The sequence below is a fragment of the Hydra vulgaris genome, chromosome 15, assembly GCF_038396675.1.
Source record: "Hydra vulgaris chromosome 15, alternate assembly HydraT2T_AEP".
NCBI classification, from domain to species: Eukaryota; Metazoa; Cnidaria; class Hydrozoa; order Anthoathecata; family Hydridae; genus Hydra; species Hydra vulgaris.
The window spans coordinates 44001171-44019209 of record NC_088934.1 but is presented as its reverse complement, the minus strand read 5'-3'; the positions used below and the strand labels follow the sequence as shown (position 1 = coordinate 44019209).

The window sequence follows — 18039 nt, the reverse complement described above, 5'->3', positions numbered from 1 at the left end:
CTTTAAATACCAATATGTTACTTTAAAATTTCTTATCTGCTTTTAGTTAACCAATTAATACATTTCAATACGTATAAAATTTAATTGTTATCAATTATTAGTTACTTTGAAAGTCATTACTTGTACAAATAATTAGCCTTCGGTAAAAATATTATTTGTACGTAAAAGAAATTGTAAATTTTTAATATTTATGTATTGACCTAAAGCCGTGGATGATTAAAAGTTCTAGTTTGGAGAATCGGATGACTATATAGTAAAGACGCATTAGTTGGTCCAACTGACGGGCCAGTATTGACTATAGTTGGCTGACTGATGGCATTCCGTGCCAACCATTAATCGACAGTATACCTCGTGTTTTTGAATCGTAAAAGTTTGCCGCAGGTTTTATAAATGTATTAATAATTATATTTTATGTAAATGTTTAGTCGCGCGGTGAAAGTGAAAAGAGTTTAATTTGAAGCAATTTATCTTTTCGAAAGATCGAAAGCCTGCCTCTTGACACAGAAGGCACAAACAACTTTAAATATCACATCTACGGCATTACTGAACTTGGGTCTTCCAAGGTAGGTATAACCTAGTTTATGTTTTTCGCTACAAATTTTCCAACAAAAGAGAATTCACATGGCGCAATCAGACGGTCAAATGTAGACTCGACAGAATCGACTGCCCTGAAAAAGTCGCCAAAAAAACAACATACACCAAAATTCTCACCAACCCTTTTTCTGACCACGAGTTCATGTCAACAACTGTCAATTTTAGTAAAACCAGGAGAGGACCAGGATACTGGAAATTAAATTGCTCCCTTTTGGAAATAGAAGTGCATAGGCAGAAAATTGAACCCTTAATTCAAGATTGGCAAACTAAAAAATGGTCCTATACGTCAATTTTAAAATGGTGGGACGACTGCAAACTTTTTGTTAGGGCTGAATTACAACACGTATCGATACAGGAAAGTGCGAAAAACAAAAAAAATATCAAAAGGATTGAAAACGAAATCCAACGGGAGCGACAAAACGCTAACCCGAATTTAGATAGCATCAAAGAAAAACGCGATGCTCTTTTCTTGCTCTAGTTTTCCGGAGCGTTTATTCGCACGAAACAAAAACTAATTGAAGAAGGAGAAAAACCTTCAAATTTTTGTATAATTTGGAAAAAGTTCAACAGCGGAACAAGTCAATTACCAAAATTCGCAAGAATGACGGCACATTGACGAGTGAACCTGGTGAAATACTAAACTCCCTAATTTCTTACTACTAAAACATTTACACCAAAACTAGTTTATGCAAAGACAGCCAAAATTATGTTTTGTCACACATCACTAAACGTTTAAGTGATGATGAAAATCAATTTTTAAACACCCGTCTAACCGTCGCGGAACTAAAAGAAGCCCTTTTTAAATTTGAAAACGGAAAATCTCTGGGCTATGACGGACTTCCAGCTGAATTTTATAAAACCTTTTGGCACATTTTAGAAAAAGATTTTGAAGAACTTGCCTACGAAATACTTTTTGTAGAAAAAAACACTAGCCACTCTAAGAAAAAATCAATTATTTCACTGATTCCTAAACAAGTAGATCTTACCGAATGCAAAAACTGGAGGCCCATATCCTAATACGGCGCTGATTACAAAATAATTACAAAAGCGCTGGCCCTTCGACTTGCAAAAGTAATGGGGAAAATTATAGAACCAAATCAAACTTGCAGAATCCCAGGTAGAACAATATTCTCAAATTTACATTTAGTCCGTGATCTTATCGATTACGCGGAATTTAAAAATCTACCTAGTTTCACTTTGTCAATAGATCAAGAAAAGGCGTTTGATAAAGTCGATCGTGCGTTTCTGCTTCAGATTCTCCGAAAATTCAATCTCGGAGAAAATTTTGTATCTTTTGTCAACACCTTATATTCAGAAGTTTCGGCATCTGTTCTGAATTGCGGTTTCCTGTCAGCCTCCTTTCCTACGGAAAGAGGAGTTAGACAGGGTGACCCCCTCTCTCTCTTGCTGTACGTTTTTGTTGCCGAAGCTCTCGCTTTGGTGATCAGAGCGGACAGCAGAATAGAGGGTTTTCCGTTACCAGGTACACCTAAACCCCTCAAAATACAGCAGTACGCAGACGATTCGAACTTTTTTTGCCAGGGACGTAAAATCAGTCCGCTTTTTTTTCGAAAAAATAAAACTGTTTGAAAAAGCAAGTGGTTCAGTGATCAACGCCTCAAAAACCAAGGGTCTCGCTCTTGGGGGTTTTGATCCTAAAATGTACCCGCAATTGGACAACATAGAGTGGAACAACAACACCGGTTTCAAAATATTAGGTGTTACTTTTTACACCAGACTGAGCGATACTACCAATTTCATCTGGTTAGTAACTCTGAACAGAATAAGAAAAAACTTCTGGGAAGAAGTTTCTGGGACTACGTACTTTGTCACTTAGGGGAAAGACTATGTTGATAAATACTGTAGCAATGTCAAAAGTGGGAATTCTGGCAAACGTGCTGCCCGTTCCCGAATGGGCAATAGAACGTCTGCATAGAGCCATTTTTGAAAATCTGTGGCAAAAGACCAATTTCAATCCGGTCAAAAGAGAGACACTTTTTTTACCCGTCAAAAGTGGGGGTCTCGGAATTTTATCACCAAAGGAGCAAAGTCTTGCACTTCGCCTCAAAACACTCTTTCAACTGAAAGGATGCGAAGAGGCCAAAGCTCGCGACTATTACTACTTTTCAAAGTATTGGTTGGCGAGTTCATTTATAAAATTTACGAACCAAAACCAAAGCTGAAACTTTTTAAAGTAGAACAATTTTCCAAAACACTGGGACAACAAAACGTCTCAGTACTACAAAACTACAATAGAAATATTAGGCAAAAACGGGTCCCTTTTTAACGTCCCCCTAAAAACAACAAAAAATTTTTACTCAGAAGTGGCAAAAAACAAAAAGACAGTCGTCCCAGCAGATCTTTTCTGGAACGGTTCAACAAAAACAACAATGCCGTGGACCCAAATTTGGAAAAAAAAACTTCACCTCCCACGCATGCGGACCGACTCAAAACATTCTCTTTCGTTTCTTACACAACAGTTTACCTTCTGCGGCCTTGCTAGCCAAAAGCACAAGGCAGCAGATCGTCAAAATTAACAAATGCAAAACTTGTGGTAAAATCGAGGACAACATGCATATCTTTGCTTATTGTCCTCCTTCTGTTGAAATTTGGGAGTATTTTAAACACGTATATACATACGTATATACAGTCTTTGATTAAAAAAGATCACAATCCTTTTTCACAAGATTCTTTTACTTTAAGTTTAAATATAGTCTTTGATTAGAAAAGATCACAATTTTTTTTACAAGATTCTTTTACATTTTTTATTATTCAGTTGTAACAATAGTAATATTACTAGTAATATGTTTAATGATAATAGTGAAATTAAAATGGATAATATTAGGCTCAAAGAAGTTATTAATGTTAATGCTTTTAGGCAACTTAAAAATAGTTGTTGTCAAGTGAAAGAGATAGATCTAGGCAAGATGAAATTAATCGTTGTTGAAATATAAGAAATGCTGCTCAGCGAGCACCAAACTTACTTGCCAGAATTCAGTGTCAAGCAGTGTTAATGTCTGTTAATTTGATTTTACTTTAGACAATTTAGAACAAAGCAAAGTATGAGTTTTACTATTTATAGTAACAATCAATAACAGTTTTAAATTTAAATGATTTTAAATTTTTTTATAATTTCAAACATAATTATGTTCTTTTTTTAGTTGCCTTTGTCACCACCTGATTAGTTTGCTTACTGTTGAAACAAGGTTTTAATTTTGTAAATTTAATTTGATGTGAAATTTACTCTGTTAATCATTAGTCAATAGTTAGAGAGAATCTGAAGCTTAACTAAGAAATGCTGGAAATTAAATCAAGGTAAAAATAAATTTTGTTTACTGGTAACATAATAAAACCAGTTACTACTATTTATTGTACGTTTTTTTACTTTTTTTAACATGCTGCTTTAGAAACACTTTCTTTTTCTCCCTCTCTCTCTCTTAGATGAAAGGGAGAATTAATAAAACTTATATAATTACTGAGCTTACGTATTTACCACAATTGATAATGACCATTAATAAGAAATACCATTTATACCATTAATAAGAAATTACCATTAATAAGAACCATTAATAAGACCATTAAGAACCATTAAGAAGACCATTAATAAGAAATACCATTAATAAGAAATACCATTAACCATAAATACCACAATTGATAATGACCATTTATAAGAAATATTTTACAAGTTGTTTGCTATTTTATGGTATAATTGTTCGAATTGTTTAACTATTATTGTTCCTTAATTGTTCAAATATTGTAATAAATAAAATCTTTTTAGTACAAGTATTTTATTTGATAAAATATCTTATTAAGTCATGTTGTTATTATATTGTGTTGTCTTGTCTTTTTATAATATTTTCTTTTTTAATTACTCTGAAGACAGTAATTTGTGGTTACAAATATTTTATGTTATTCGCTTTTTTACTGTGTTTTGTGTCGATTGACCTAGGCTGTTATAGCTATTTTTTATTCTTTATATTTTCTGTAATATTATCCTAATTCTACTAACAATAAAATGCAAATAATACTTCTTTAATTAAAAATTGTAATTTATTTTTTCGTTTTTTTTTTTAGGTATTTGCAGACTTTACTTGACTTTTTCTGGTACCTGTGTTGTGACAGATTTTAAAAAGAACTTAACTGATGTTAATGCGGCCTTTATGCCGTAGCTATAAGCAATTACATTGCTGATAGGGAATCAAAGTTAAAATACTATTTATGCATAAATTTGTATTTAATTTTTTAGATATTATATCAAGTTATTGATGTGTTTTTGTTATTAATGATTTAGTTACTCATAACCCGTATTAGGGGTTGCTTACTACTAGTTTTTTTATTATTGTTACTGTAGTAAATTTCTCCTGGTATTATTATAATTGTAGTTGTTATTGTTATTATTACTGTTATTATTACAATGATTATTACTATATTATTACACAGGTCAACAAAAAACAAATTTTTTTCTGGTGCCGAGCAAACAATTTATTTTTTGTATAGCGTTTCTCATTTTGATTTCAAATATGCAACTCATTTTTCACCTTGACATCAAGTTGTAAAGTTAGTTGTAAACATTTATAACATTTGCACTTTCAATTAAAGTGCAAAAGTGTATTTAAACAATCTCGAAAAAAATCATACAGTTGGGCCGGTAATAATACCAATTGTTTGCCAACTGTTTTATTACTGTTGGGCCGTTAATGGTACCAACAGTTTATAAAACAGTTGGCTAAGTGTTGGTAAAAGCGTTACGTATTTTCACAGTACCAACTAAATAGCCGACTGTAGCTAATAGTTATTAGGATCGGGCCAACTACTTACCAACTGTTCAGTGTTTACTAGGTAGGGAGCGGGTTTAACTCTCCCTTTTTCTTTTTTTTTAATTTTGATACTTTATTTCAAAGTAGCTTTATGTGTTTTTTAATTATTATTGTTGTTTATTAACAGTTACATTTATTTATTGTTTATATTTTTCAAAGTGTTACAGAAGTAAAAATAAGTAGTTACTGAACAGCCAAATAACGTAAGTTTAAACTATGGCTAAAAATTTTTGTTTTCTGAGCTATTTGTTGGCGATATTGATTATGGTGGTACTACCGCTGATGTTGAAGAATTAGAATGCAGTAATGATGGGTCTGAAACGTCGTTTATGGCCGAACCAAATTTATCGACTACATGTGAATTAACACTTCATCAAAAATTGGATGCTGCCATTACTAATGTTAGTGGAATTGAGAGTACGTGGACTCTCAATTTAATCTTGTATAATACTACTAATAATAATATCTTGTATCTCGCATTATACATCTTTTGCAAAAGATGTATAATGCGACGTTAAAAAAGTTACGAAAGAATGGGGATTTTTGATGCAACGGAAAGTTTATAAAAAATTTAGACAAATTATAACATGCTCTATTACCCATACCACCAACATCAACCAACTCGTAATCAGCTTTTGTATATACATACATACATAGATATATATATATATATATATATATATATATATATATATATATATATATATATATATATATATATATATATATATATATATATATATATATATATATATATATATATATATATATATATATATATATATATATATATATATATATATATATATGTATGTATGTATGTATATATATACATACATATATATATGAGAATCTTAGTTTCTAAAAATTATTTTGTATTTAATTTTTTTTATCTTTTTCTTATTGTGTATTTGTTTGAATTTACACACTTTTTTCCATCTAATTGGAAACACTCATGCTTGTTACATATTAATGGGTTTTTCCAGGGATCCCGGGAAATGAAACATTTTTGTCCCAGAATCCTGGGAATCGAATTTTTGCAGATAGTAAGAAAAACTTCTTCGAATTTTCCTACGATTACGCTAGAATTTATAACTATGAAAATATTACACAAAAAAGTGCTTATAACAACTACTTATAATATGCATAAAATACTTATAATAAATTCATCTAGACGTGAAACGAAAGTTTAGATAATAAATAAAGTAACAAAAATTCGAATTCGAAAACAAAAGCTAAAAGTATTTACAAGTTAACAAATTTAAATTTAGTTCCATACATATTTAATTGTATCGTTAGTTTATATAAATTTATTTGTGTGAATTCAAAAGTTTATTTTGTACATGTTTAAATATTCAAGAAGAGCTGCGACAGTGTAGCGAAAAAGATTAACTCCTCGAAAAACTAACTCCGGGTTAAAACTTTTTAACTAGTAGTTAATTTTTTGAAATAGATTAACTGGGGGTAATCTAATATAAAACAAATTTTGTATTTGCCTTATTATAGAATGCTTAAACTACCCCGGTAGTTTAACTATTCTAAAATATGACCAAAAAAACCCGGGAGCTTATATAATTCAAACACCCGCCTAAAGAAATTAACTTCTTCAAATAGGCGTTTTATATAACTTAATTCTTAATAATATCCTTTAATATTGTCTCTCGCAACTGCAAAATTGTTCTAACTGATTGCACATTGTAACATAACAAACGTTCTAACATAACAAAGATTGCACATTCTAACATCTAGTGCAATATTTGTCCGCTTTCTCTTTGGCATCTTTCTAACTCATCTTCTTCAGACTTTCACACAATTATTTTTTGTTCTTCTAAACTCACTTAATGTTGGTCTGCGAAGCGGGTTATGGTGCTTTTTAGTGAGCTGAACTCGTCTTCGCAGGCCTCGGTAATGTGGCCTCTATATGGCAATAAGCTGGAGAAGAATAAACCACTACACCAAAATTGTTCTTACTTTTTTTTAGTATATAATTACCGTCGATTAAAATTATTTTATAAGTTTTAAGTATAAATATGATAAATTTTGTAATACGGTTGTGAAAAAAAGAGATGAAAATATTATTCATAATTTATCTGCAAGAAGTTCAGTGAACTTTTCTTTTTTTCTAATAATAATAAAATGATTATGTCAAAATTCTCATTACTAGCAACATTAGAAACGTTTTGCAACATTAGAAACGTTTTACAACATTGGAAACGTTTTACAACATTAGAAACGTTTTACATTAGCAATAGATTTTACTCTTTAACTGTTTTGATATTGAAGATAATCTATAAGCTCGAATATATTTGACGCAGCACTGTCATTTAAAAGATAGAAACAATTTGGTGACGATGATTTTTTTTATTTGTTTACTTCTTCTGATAAAGATAGAAACAATTTGGTGACGATGATTTTTTTTATTTGTTTACTTCTTCTTCAGGTAATTAGCAATAAAAGTTTTAATCAGTAAGGCAGTAAGGCACGAGAGAGTATTGGATTCCGTGTTACGAATATATTATAGTGCAAATTGAAGTAAAAAAAGTGCAAATAAATCATGAAAGCTTGGTGCAGATGTTGTTTAAAAATAAAATTCATATTTCTTAAAATTCTAAGTATATCTCCATTATAGTTTATGAGAAGTTGAATAAAAATCGCTGCGATTTCTTTTAGCATTTTAACTCAATGCCGCGCCGGAAGGAAAATATTCATGTCCTTTTATATGCATATCTAATAATTTATGCACATTATTTTTAGAGTGCAGGGAAAGTTAACTACAGAGCCAAGGTTTGCTGCGTAAAAGAAATTTAAAACAAATAACAATTGTACTATTATTTAAAATAACCCATTCATAACCCAATCAAGTAATCACTAACCAAAGTTAGTTAACCGTGACATCAAGACATTAAACATATTGGTCGTACAATAATTAAATGGATTGACCGTACAACAGATAAGAAGGCTAAAAAATAGATGCTATATAGTAAAACATGTTTTAAGAAGGTTTATATGAGTCACACAATAGATATTATTCTGTTGTTACAAAGATAGATAAAAAACACAAACATTTTATTCAGAAGTTTAAACAACGTAGAATGCCAAAATGTGCAAGAAAAGTATTTAAATATTTAAAAACGATTTTTAAAGAATAACCAAAGTATAAAAAGCAAACATTAAAAAATATATTGCGTAAAAAGGTATCACTCGCCATTGACTGCTTAATGTAGGCCGATCCTTTAAAACGTTTTGATTCATTTCAATCATGCGACCAAATACATTTGTGAACTCAATCACCCACAATGAGTTATTACGTGCAAATTCAACAGTGTAGTTATGAGCAACCGAGTGCTGACACGTATTATTTGTTGAAGTTGGTGCACAAGCAACAGTTCCACTTTCATCGGTTGGCTCAATGACCCAAGAATTAGTAATATCTGAATTTAAAAGCAATGTACTTCTGTTAGCCTCGGGCAATTTATCGTTAGGTATTAATGTGTTTTCCTTCTGCCATTGCTTTTTTATACCATCAATAGTTACCTGTTTCCATGATAAATTATCAATAATTTCTCTATAATAAGCATTGTCAAGAACGCTTGTAGGAGCTAATGTGGATGGATCTTTAACAACGGTTGAAAATTCATCGTCAACCCAAGTTCCAACAAAACCAGTATTTTCTAAACTGCATCTTCCTAGTGTGTGTGCTCCTAATATTACTACTGTATTTCTTACGGTAAAGTTAAAATTATCTTGAAAAAATTTAAATGTTTTATTTGTCCCGTCAGTGCCACTTGGGGGCGTTACGCTTTGAAATTCGTTTGGAGAAGAGTCGCAATCTTTTCTACCAACTTTAAAAAAATCTAGTCCTTTGTATTTTACTGGAGCATCTGCGGTGGACCTAGTTAAAGCAACGACAGCGGCCAAGGCATAAAAGTCTGCTCTAGAAATACTACCTTTAAACAATGCTTCGTACAATGCATTAATACGATCTGTTGTTACTTTTAACCCAGCATTGCCTGCGTGTGTATGATCAATGCATCCATTACAATATTCTTTCCCAATACAATCATGGAATGCAAGACGAACACAACCAGCAATCATAGGTAAATCTCGGCCATTTTTAACTGATTCAATTAGTTTAAACAACTCAGTTTTTGCTTTTTCATAATTTGTAAACGTAGGAATAATTTGAATTGACACAAAACATTTTAACGCTAACGAAATACACCAAAGTCTATACAAAGCATGCATGGCTAAATGAAAGAAAAACTAATTTAAAAAAAATGAAATTCACAAAAAATTTATAAAAAGTATAAACATTAGTTGAAAAGCATAAGTGTCTATTTAAAGTTCAACGCATAATCTTAAAATTTTATATTCTTATAATTTTGCGTTGAAATTTGAATTGAAGAGTTTGCATTGGTATTCCTACATTAGTAAATAAAAGAGGACATTAGTAAAATACGGAGATGCGGAACGGAATTTTCAAGGGTTTGAGTTTAAATAATGGCCGAATCAAAAATTTCCCTCCCCCTCCTTTCTTTCTGGATGGTATGGATTCACTGAAATAAAAAAACCTTTAAATAAACCCTCCCTCCTTTCTTAACTAGATGGTCTATATCCGCCCCTGATATGTGGAGCACATAATTTCCGCAAAATTCAATCGTTGACTGATTAATTATTTTAATATATAGCAATGAATAAACCTTCCCCTCGAAATTTACATAATGTATTTCTTTTAATATACATCAATTAGTAAACCTTCTCCTAAATATTTTTAATAATGTATTACTTTTCATCAACGATTAACTCTTTTATCGCTAAATTTAATTTATATTAACATTTACGAATAAATATTTTCAAACATTTTTTCGTAAACATTTTCCTTGAAACTATAGTTTGCTTTCAAATATCGCTTGAACACTATGAAATTTCTTTAATTGTTAAAAACCACTTAACAGATTTTTGTAATTTTTTGACAAAACGAAATTATATAAATTACTTATCTATTCAATAATTTTTTACATTTTTTTATTGGACGCTTACATTTAACTTTTTGTATTAACCGAGTACTTGAAATTATCTGCTGTATCTTGCTTTGAGTTTTTTTTTTTTCTTATCTGAAACTTATTTCTTGCTTTTCAGCCAAGTTCTTTTTATAATTGATAAACAATGTTAAACATCTCGCTGCTCAGGACAATTTAAAGGATTTCTCAGTTAGCATTTAGTCTTAAAAAGACGTAATTTAAACGTTCAAAAACGTCTTTTTCAGACTAAATGCCGACATGGTAGCTTCTTTAGGCACAAAGTGACGTCATATTCTTTATATTATTCTAGAGAATTCTTGGAGTAGTAGATTTTAGCCAAATCAGACTAAATATTGTGGGCATATCATGCTTTTTAATATATGACAAAAGGCGTTTCTTTATGAATTTTTTTACGTACAAATCCGCGTTTAAAGTTTTATCAGCAATGTCTGGTGCACTATTCAAACCACAGGAGTAATGTATGGTGTACTTTTTAAACCGCAGAACAAGATTGCTAGCCATATAGAAATTTGAGAGCAAATTTTTCAGTTTTATATATTCTTGAATATATAAAACTGAGAAAAAGCATTGCTGGCCTGGTAATTGTGAAGAGCCCTTTTTGCAATAGGTTTCATCGTCTTCAGTTATGCATAATTTTTCTCGGTTTAATAGTTTTTATAGCTTTATTGAACGACGAAGAAAACTTTAGTTTCTCCATCAATAGATCTCCTTGCAGTTTTTTTTTATGATTGGGTTTACATTCCTAATATCTAAGTACTTTTTAGTTTTTTTTGTTTTTTTTGTTTTTGTTTGTTCTTTATTACAATATTTAACACAATATTTACAAACATATCAATAAGAAAAATTACATGCAAAGAAATCGTTAAAAATAAATAAATAAAAATAAAGAATAAAGATAAAGAACGCGGAAACTCAAAGACCATACAGGTCTTGTCACCGAGAACCGCTGTTGAAGAACTTTGAACTTAGTAAATATAAATAAAATAAATAAATACAAATTTTAAACTTTTCCGTTCGTGATACAAATTATTTACAAATATTACGAATTAAAATAAAAATTAAAGTAAACAAGTAAATAATAAATGACTACTGTACAAATAATGTCAGTGCAACTTTTAACAAAATTCAAATAATGGTGTTTAAATATAATTTCTCACAAAAACTTTAAATCAATATTGTATAAAAGTAAAATATAAATGAGTGATGACAAAACTGGGTACAATTAAAAGTATATAAAAATATTTTCAATGGAGAAAATTACTTTTTTTAGTTTTCTTTTGAACATATAATAATTCCATTCATGAGAAAAATCAAAATTTTTTTAAATTATTTGGTTCCATAAAAAAGCTCCACGAAAAGAAATGCAAAATTTACCAAAGTTTGTTTGAAATTTTGGTTGTGTAATAAAATTATCATTTCTTAAAGAATATTTATTTTTTTCTTTTAAAGAATATAAATCAAAAAAGGAAGCTGGAGATGAGTTGGTTTTACATTTAAACATAAAACAAAGAACATTATAAACATTTACTTGATATATATTAAAAACATTCATGTTAAATAAAAGTGGCCTTGAGTGAGTAAAACGATTTTTGAAATTTATAAGACGTGCAATATGCTTTTGCTGACAATAAAGTGGCTTTAATTTACTTTTATGGGTACTACCCCATGCAGTATTAGCATAATTAATATGACAGTGTATAAAAGAGTAATATAGTTGAGTTAATGAATGTTTGTTTAAAACACTTCTTGCTTTATATAAAACTCCAAAGCTTTTTGCAATTTTGTTGCATAAATGCAATAATATTTAATTATTTTATTTATGATAATACTTTTTAGTTATTAAGTAGTTTTTAAGTAGTTAACAATCAAAGGGTGCTGAATTTCATCGTGTTCAACTAATATCATCCAAAATTTCAGGTTTAAATCAATCTAAGGTCCGTTACTATAGAATCAATTGGAAAAAGAAATGGTGCTTGCAAATCGATAATCCAAGAATTCAAAAGAAGATATTGCTACAATACGAAGAAGACATTCAGGAATAACAACAGCGATTTAGCGAAGGTTAAAAACACGGTCAATAATTGCAACAAGATAATTTTGAAGATCAAATCTGCTGTAGACTTTGCCTGCTTGAAGCTCCCAGATCGGCAATTTTATGTAACCAAAAAAGAACGAAGCAAGACTGTTCGTGTAGTCTCAAAACTCAACCATTTTTTACGAACAAAAACATAAATTCCAAAGTTTATGTGAAATAATGTTTAAAAAAGCGACTTATCTATTTATTCCAAAATCACGATGATATGCTCGTCTTTTAGTCTGATCTTGCGTCTTGACATTACTCAAGAAGTGTAATCGAATTAAATGCTCATTTGTGGTGCTCTATGATAAGACTGTAAGGATTTCTAGGGATTTCTATATAAATAAAATTGAAAAAAAATAAAGATAGTAATAAGTGATCAATTAGTCACAAACTTAGTTAATCAATTAGTCACTAAGCCACAAACCATCAAAACCAATTTTTAAAAATCTTATTACATAACAAAAAATTAGGGCAAAAATAAAACGATTGGTGTTTGGAACCCTACCTACGTGTAATAACGAATAAAATGCTAATTTTAATAATCAAGTGAAAAAATTATACCATGAAACGACAAAAACAAAAGGTGTGGTTCTACTATATCCATAGTAACGACAACATAACATAACATAGAAACAACAAAAACAAAAGGTGTGGTTTCCATTGTAGCTACAATTAGAATGTTACTCAAGAAAAAAGTTGCATGAAGTTAAAGTAGAGAAATTAAAGAACTGTTTTAATTTCACTACTTTAAATAAATTAAAGTAGTGAAATTAAAGAGAAAAGTAAAGATCAAATTATTGTAAACCACAAATGCAGCTTCGTTACACTATTGCACGTCTGGAACTGAACATGGGATTCCCTCTCAGCAGGTAAAAAGAATTTTCCCAATATATCATTCTATTATGCTGTTTTGACCATGTTTGAAATTATCCATTACCCCACTTTTGCCTTGTAGCTAGAAAGCAACTAACAAATATGATGGTTTGCCATTACCCCATTCTCCCCTAGTAGCTAAAAAACAACTGACAAATATGATGGTTCGCCATTACTCCACTCTCCCCTAGTAGCTAAAAAATAACTGAAAAATATGATGAACTTAATAATTCATAGTTAATAATTCATAACCGAATCTTTTTGTTAAAGAAAATTTTAAATTAAGTAGTGTTTCACTTCACCAATTAAGTACAAGACTTGATATTAGATTCATCATAGCAGAATTTCCTTCTGAATCAGAAATAAATAGTTTTTTTACCAGCGGTCATTTTAACTTACCTTTCAAGTTGCCGAAAGATTGTAATAATCAAAATTTTCTGGAAGATATATAAAAGTTTTGAAACATTGATGCAGAGCAGCGTTCCCAACTTGTCTAGAGCAAAATGTTTCTTTATATTGCTTTTCTTTTTATTTTAAAACAGCGTTTGTTCTAAGTACTGCTTCCAAATTTGAATCAACTACAGTTGAAGGCTGACCAGCCAGTGGTACTTGGCGAAAGTTATGTAACAGGATTGCAGATCATGAAAAGGATGAAGAAATAGAGATATTTATCTAGCATGAAGTGGGTTAGAAACTTTGTCAATGCAAGACCCCAGCGGACACAGATTCTCTGCTGGACGTCTTGAGAACATCCTACGGACTTGTGACGTAGGACGCTGTAAAAACGTCCGCGTTATTGGTAGTTTTATTAAATGATCAATAAAGTGGAATCAGACAAATAATACCAAATTTTGAGAATAACTATTGAAATAATGCTTATTTAAGGATAAAAGTATAAAAACAATTGTTTTCTTGCTTTCCAGGGATCTTCACTAGGCATTAATGACTCAAATAATGAAAACTTTTTGAGTAACAAAAAAGTACAAAAGAATGCAAGTATGATTCTCCAATGATTCACAAAGTGAATTTATTGCAGAATGTTCTGATTTTGTTAAACAGCATGAAAATTTTGTAAGAAAGCGATTTCGCGTAGAACAACCCGACATGAAAAGTATATGTGGCCCACATGTGATCACATGGTGTATAAGTAAAAAAAAATTAAATCATAAACAAGTTGATAATATATATATATATATATATATATATATATATATATATATATATATATATATATATATATATATATATATATATATATATACATATATATATATATATATATATATATATATATATATATATGTATATATATATATATATATACATATATATATATACATAAATCATCAACATAAATATACATATATAAGTGAAATGAACGTGTGAAATTCTAATTTAGTTTATGTAAATAATCTGACCTAAAAAGCAAACAAAAAAAATAAAAAGCACACGAACTTGCTGCATTGGAAATTTAAATCATATTTTTAATTATAAAAATAGTAATTATGATTTCACGTGTGACCATAATGTTTATAAGTGGAACAAACGTGTGAAATTCTTATCGAGTTTATGATATATCACCTGACCTTACATAAAAAGCACACGAATTCGCTGCATTTTGAATTGTAATCAAATTTTTCAACTATGAAAACAGTAATTTGTGATTTGCATAAATATTCCATGACATCCGCGGTTTATTCCATGACATCACGCGGTTTACAACTTTAATAGTTTTTATTAATTTTTATTTAAGTGGATTTTTTAATGAATATTAATTTAATTAGTGTTATTATCTAACATAACTTTTTGTTAAAATTTGTCATCACATAAAGGAGAGTGGTAAGCTTATGGTTTGCACGTAACTTCCACAAGTGGCCCACATGAAACTTACACGTACAAATATAGTGTGGCGTTCGTTCTGATTTTGAGTGATTTTAATGTTATAAGTACTATTTAATGCTATATGTTTTTTTCTAAGTGCGAATAGACAATAAAAAGAAATAGTCAATGGTGAGTCGCACATGGGTGGGAATAGACTCACCATTTTTTTTAATAAAACGTGCAAATAGATTATCTTTAAATATAGTCTGTTCGCTAGTTTTTTTACGTGCGAATAGAGACTCCGTTTATTTATATCCGCTCCGCGAGGTTTGGTTTTTAGCAAATTCACTTGTTTTTTGAAGTTGTGGTTTTTGTTTTTTTGTTTAAAGCTTGCGAATGTTTTTTATCGTAAGATTGTTAAATGACGAGTTTTGTAGCTTTTTATATCAAGTTTTTTGTGTTTTTTGCGTATTGTTTTTTTACGAACTTTTACGAATTTACATAAATATTTTTTTTTCTCAGTAAAATTTTCTGAAAACAGTTATGTAGAGAGAAAAATGGGATAATATGCCATTTCATATAATAACTCAATAATTAAATTTAAAAGTGGGTGGAAAAGAAGCTGTATTTGCATCTTGTATTTTACAACACCGATTGGTTTATTTTAGATATTGTCGCATAAGTTTTTTATTTTGCGCATAAAGTAAAAAACTTCGCTTTCGGTTACTGCAAGGGGATGGTGTCCTTCGGGTGTAATAATTTTAGAAATATTTTTTTCCGAAGCGTTTTTATTTTGTGTTAATTTAGTTAGAGTAAATTTAAAATAAATAAGTGGTGGTAGTGGTGGTCAAGTGGTAATAACTCAAAGTTTGTTTTTTCTTCCCTCTCCCCGTTCGATGTTACGGTAATACAAGTTATTGAGTTTTATAATATTTCTATTTGTAAACTAAATTTATATTAATCAACATATTTTAACTTTCAGTACTGTAGTATTCAAAGTTTGTATTATGAATATTTTATTATGTAGTGAAGCACACCTTTTAGTTTTATTTCCAGTAATCACTGCAATATTTGCAAAGCACTCTCTCTTATTATAAACATTAACACACGCAAGATCTTTGATCCGTGTCTAAATTAAAGTAAAAAAAAAAATTCTCAAGTTTTCTAAAATAAATTCTCAAAAATTGATTGAAATTAAAGTAATTTAAAATAAATAAATTTGAGAATTTATTTACCATTGCATTTTGAATAGTGGGGATAATGAAAGAATGTTTATCATTAATAGATGCTATTATCATGGTTTCCTTGATTATAATTTAGTTTTACTTTCAAATAAATGGTTTGTTGTTTTTCAATTGTTGAAGATTAATATTTTCAAATGGCTAATAACACAAATTAAAAATTTTGATACGGTAAACTGAATTTGTAAAAATGTGTAAAATGACTGTTGTCACAAAAATCTTGAAAATTACAAATGTTTTTCTCATTTATTTGAATTTCTCGATAATTAATGTTTGAGCTAACTTTAAAAAAAACAAGATTTTACACAAACTATATAAAAGTTATAGTATAATCTCTTATCTATCTCTCCAAAACAAATATTAATTTTTTGTTTACTTAGAAGCTCCAAGAAGACCTATCGGTCTTATCAAGGAGCACCACGTAGGAATATTTGTTACAAAAAATGTTACAAAAAATATTTTTATAAGAAATAGACTTTTTATAAGAAGTAGACTGATAAAGCCAAAGTTTTTTTGTTGTTGTTGTTGTTGCCTAATACCGCTAAAAAATAACGCGTTAAAATTACTTGAAATAATGGAAAAACGAGTATTTTAGATTTACATTTTCAAAAGTATACTTTTATATATTGATCATTAACATCATTGCTTCTTTATAGATATATATATATATATATATATATATATATATATATATATATATATATATATATATATATATATATATATATATATATATATATATATATATATATGGTAAGTTTATCTTTAACATAATTGCTTCTAGAATGATGAAAATAATAATAACATTAAATAATAATAAAGTAATAATTAATTTAACCTTTGGCTATTTATTATATATATATATATATATATATATATATATATATATATATATATAAATATATATATATATATATATAAAATACATAGTATATATACATATATATACATTTTATTAATTTGCAGCGCGTGACATCACGTTTCTCTGGACCCTTTCATTCTCCGTTACGTACTTGATGAACTGACTCTACTCTTTTGTATATTGAATTAATAGAAATATTTATATAAAATACATTATATCTTTTAATTTTTATATAAATCACTTATTTAAACTATCTTACCAAAAGATTCAGCAATGATGATGGAAAATAGTAACTGAATAATTTTAATTCGTCGTTCCCACTATAAGAATGTTTTAAAATGCATTGTGGTATATGGACGGATAAAATAGTAATTACGTTTTCTATATTCATAATAAATAGAGTCCTATATACAAAAACATGGCTGTTGCTAACAGAGATAACATCATCTTATGCGCAATTAAATATATAATTAAGAATTTGTTAATCACGCGATACGTATTCTATCTTGTTTGTTGTAAAACACAATTTGTCGGAGATACACAGTGGGTCAGGTGGTGGACAAAAGTAAAAAAAATACATTTTCAAAAATTACGTTATTATGTACCATTTTATAGATTAAAAATTAAGCTTTTGTACAATGTAAATATTTTTGTGTAATTGTCATCCCTTATACTTCTAAGCTGTATAATGAAAAGCTTTTTTAAAAAA

At 29.1% G+C, this 18039-nt stretch overlaps 1 protein-coding gene across 2 annotated transcripts; it reads right to left on the bottom strand.

Moving 5' to 3' along the window:
• Positions 1–8231: 8231 nt before the first annotated feature.
• On the bottom strand, positions 8232–17700 carry LOC100215733 (putative ascorbate peroxidase). 2 transcript variants are annotated; one of them, XM_065818983.1, is made up of 2 exons: positions 17590–17700; positions 8232–9658 (listed from the first exon to the last, which is right to left on the bottom strand). In XM_065818983.1, exon 2 carries the CDS (start codon positions 9654–9656, stop codon positions 8550–8552), a length of 1107 nt encoding a protein of 368 aa, XP_065675055.1. In that variant the 5' UTR covers positions 9657–9658; positions 17590–17700; the 3' UTR covers positions 8232–8549. The 2 variants fall into 2 exon arrangements, with proteins under 2 accessions (XP_065675055.1, XP_065675056.1); XM_065818984.1 differs by lacking the exon at positions 17590–17700 and adding an exon at positions 16265–16362.
• Positions 17701–18039: the final 339 nt, after the last annotated feature.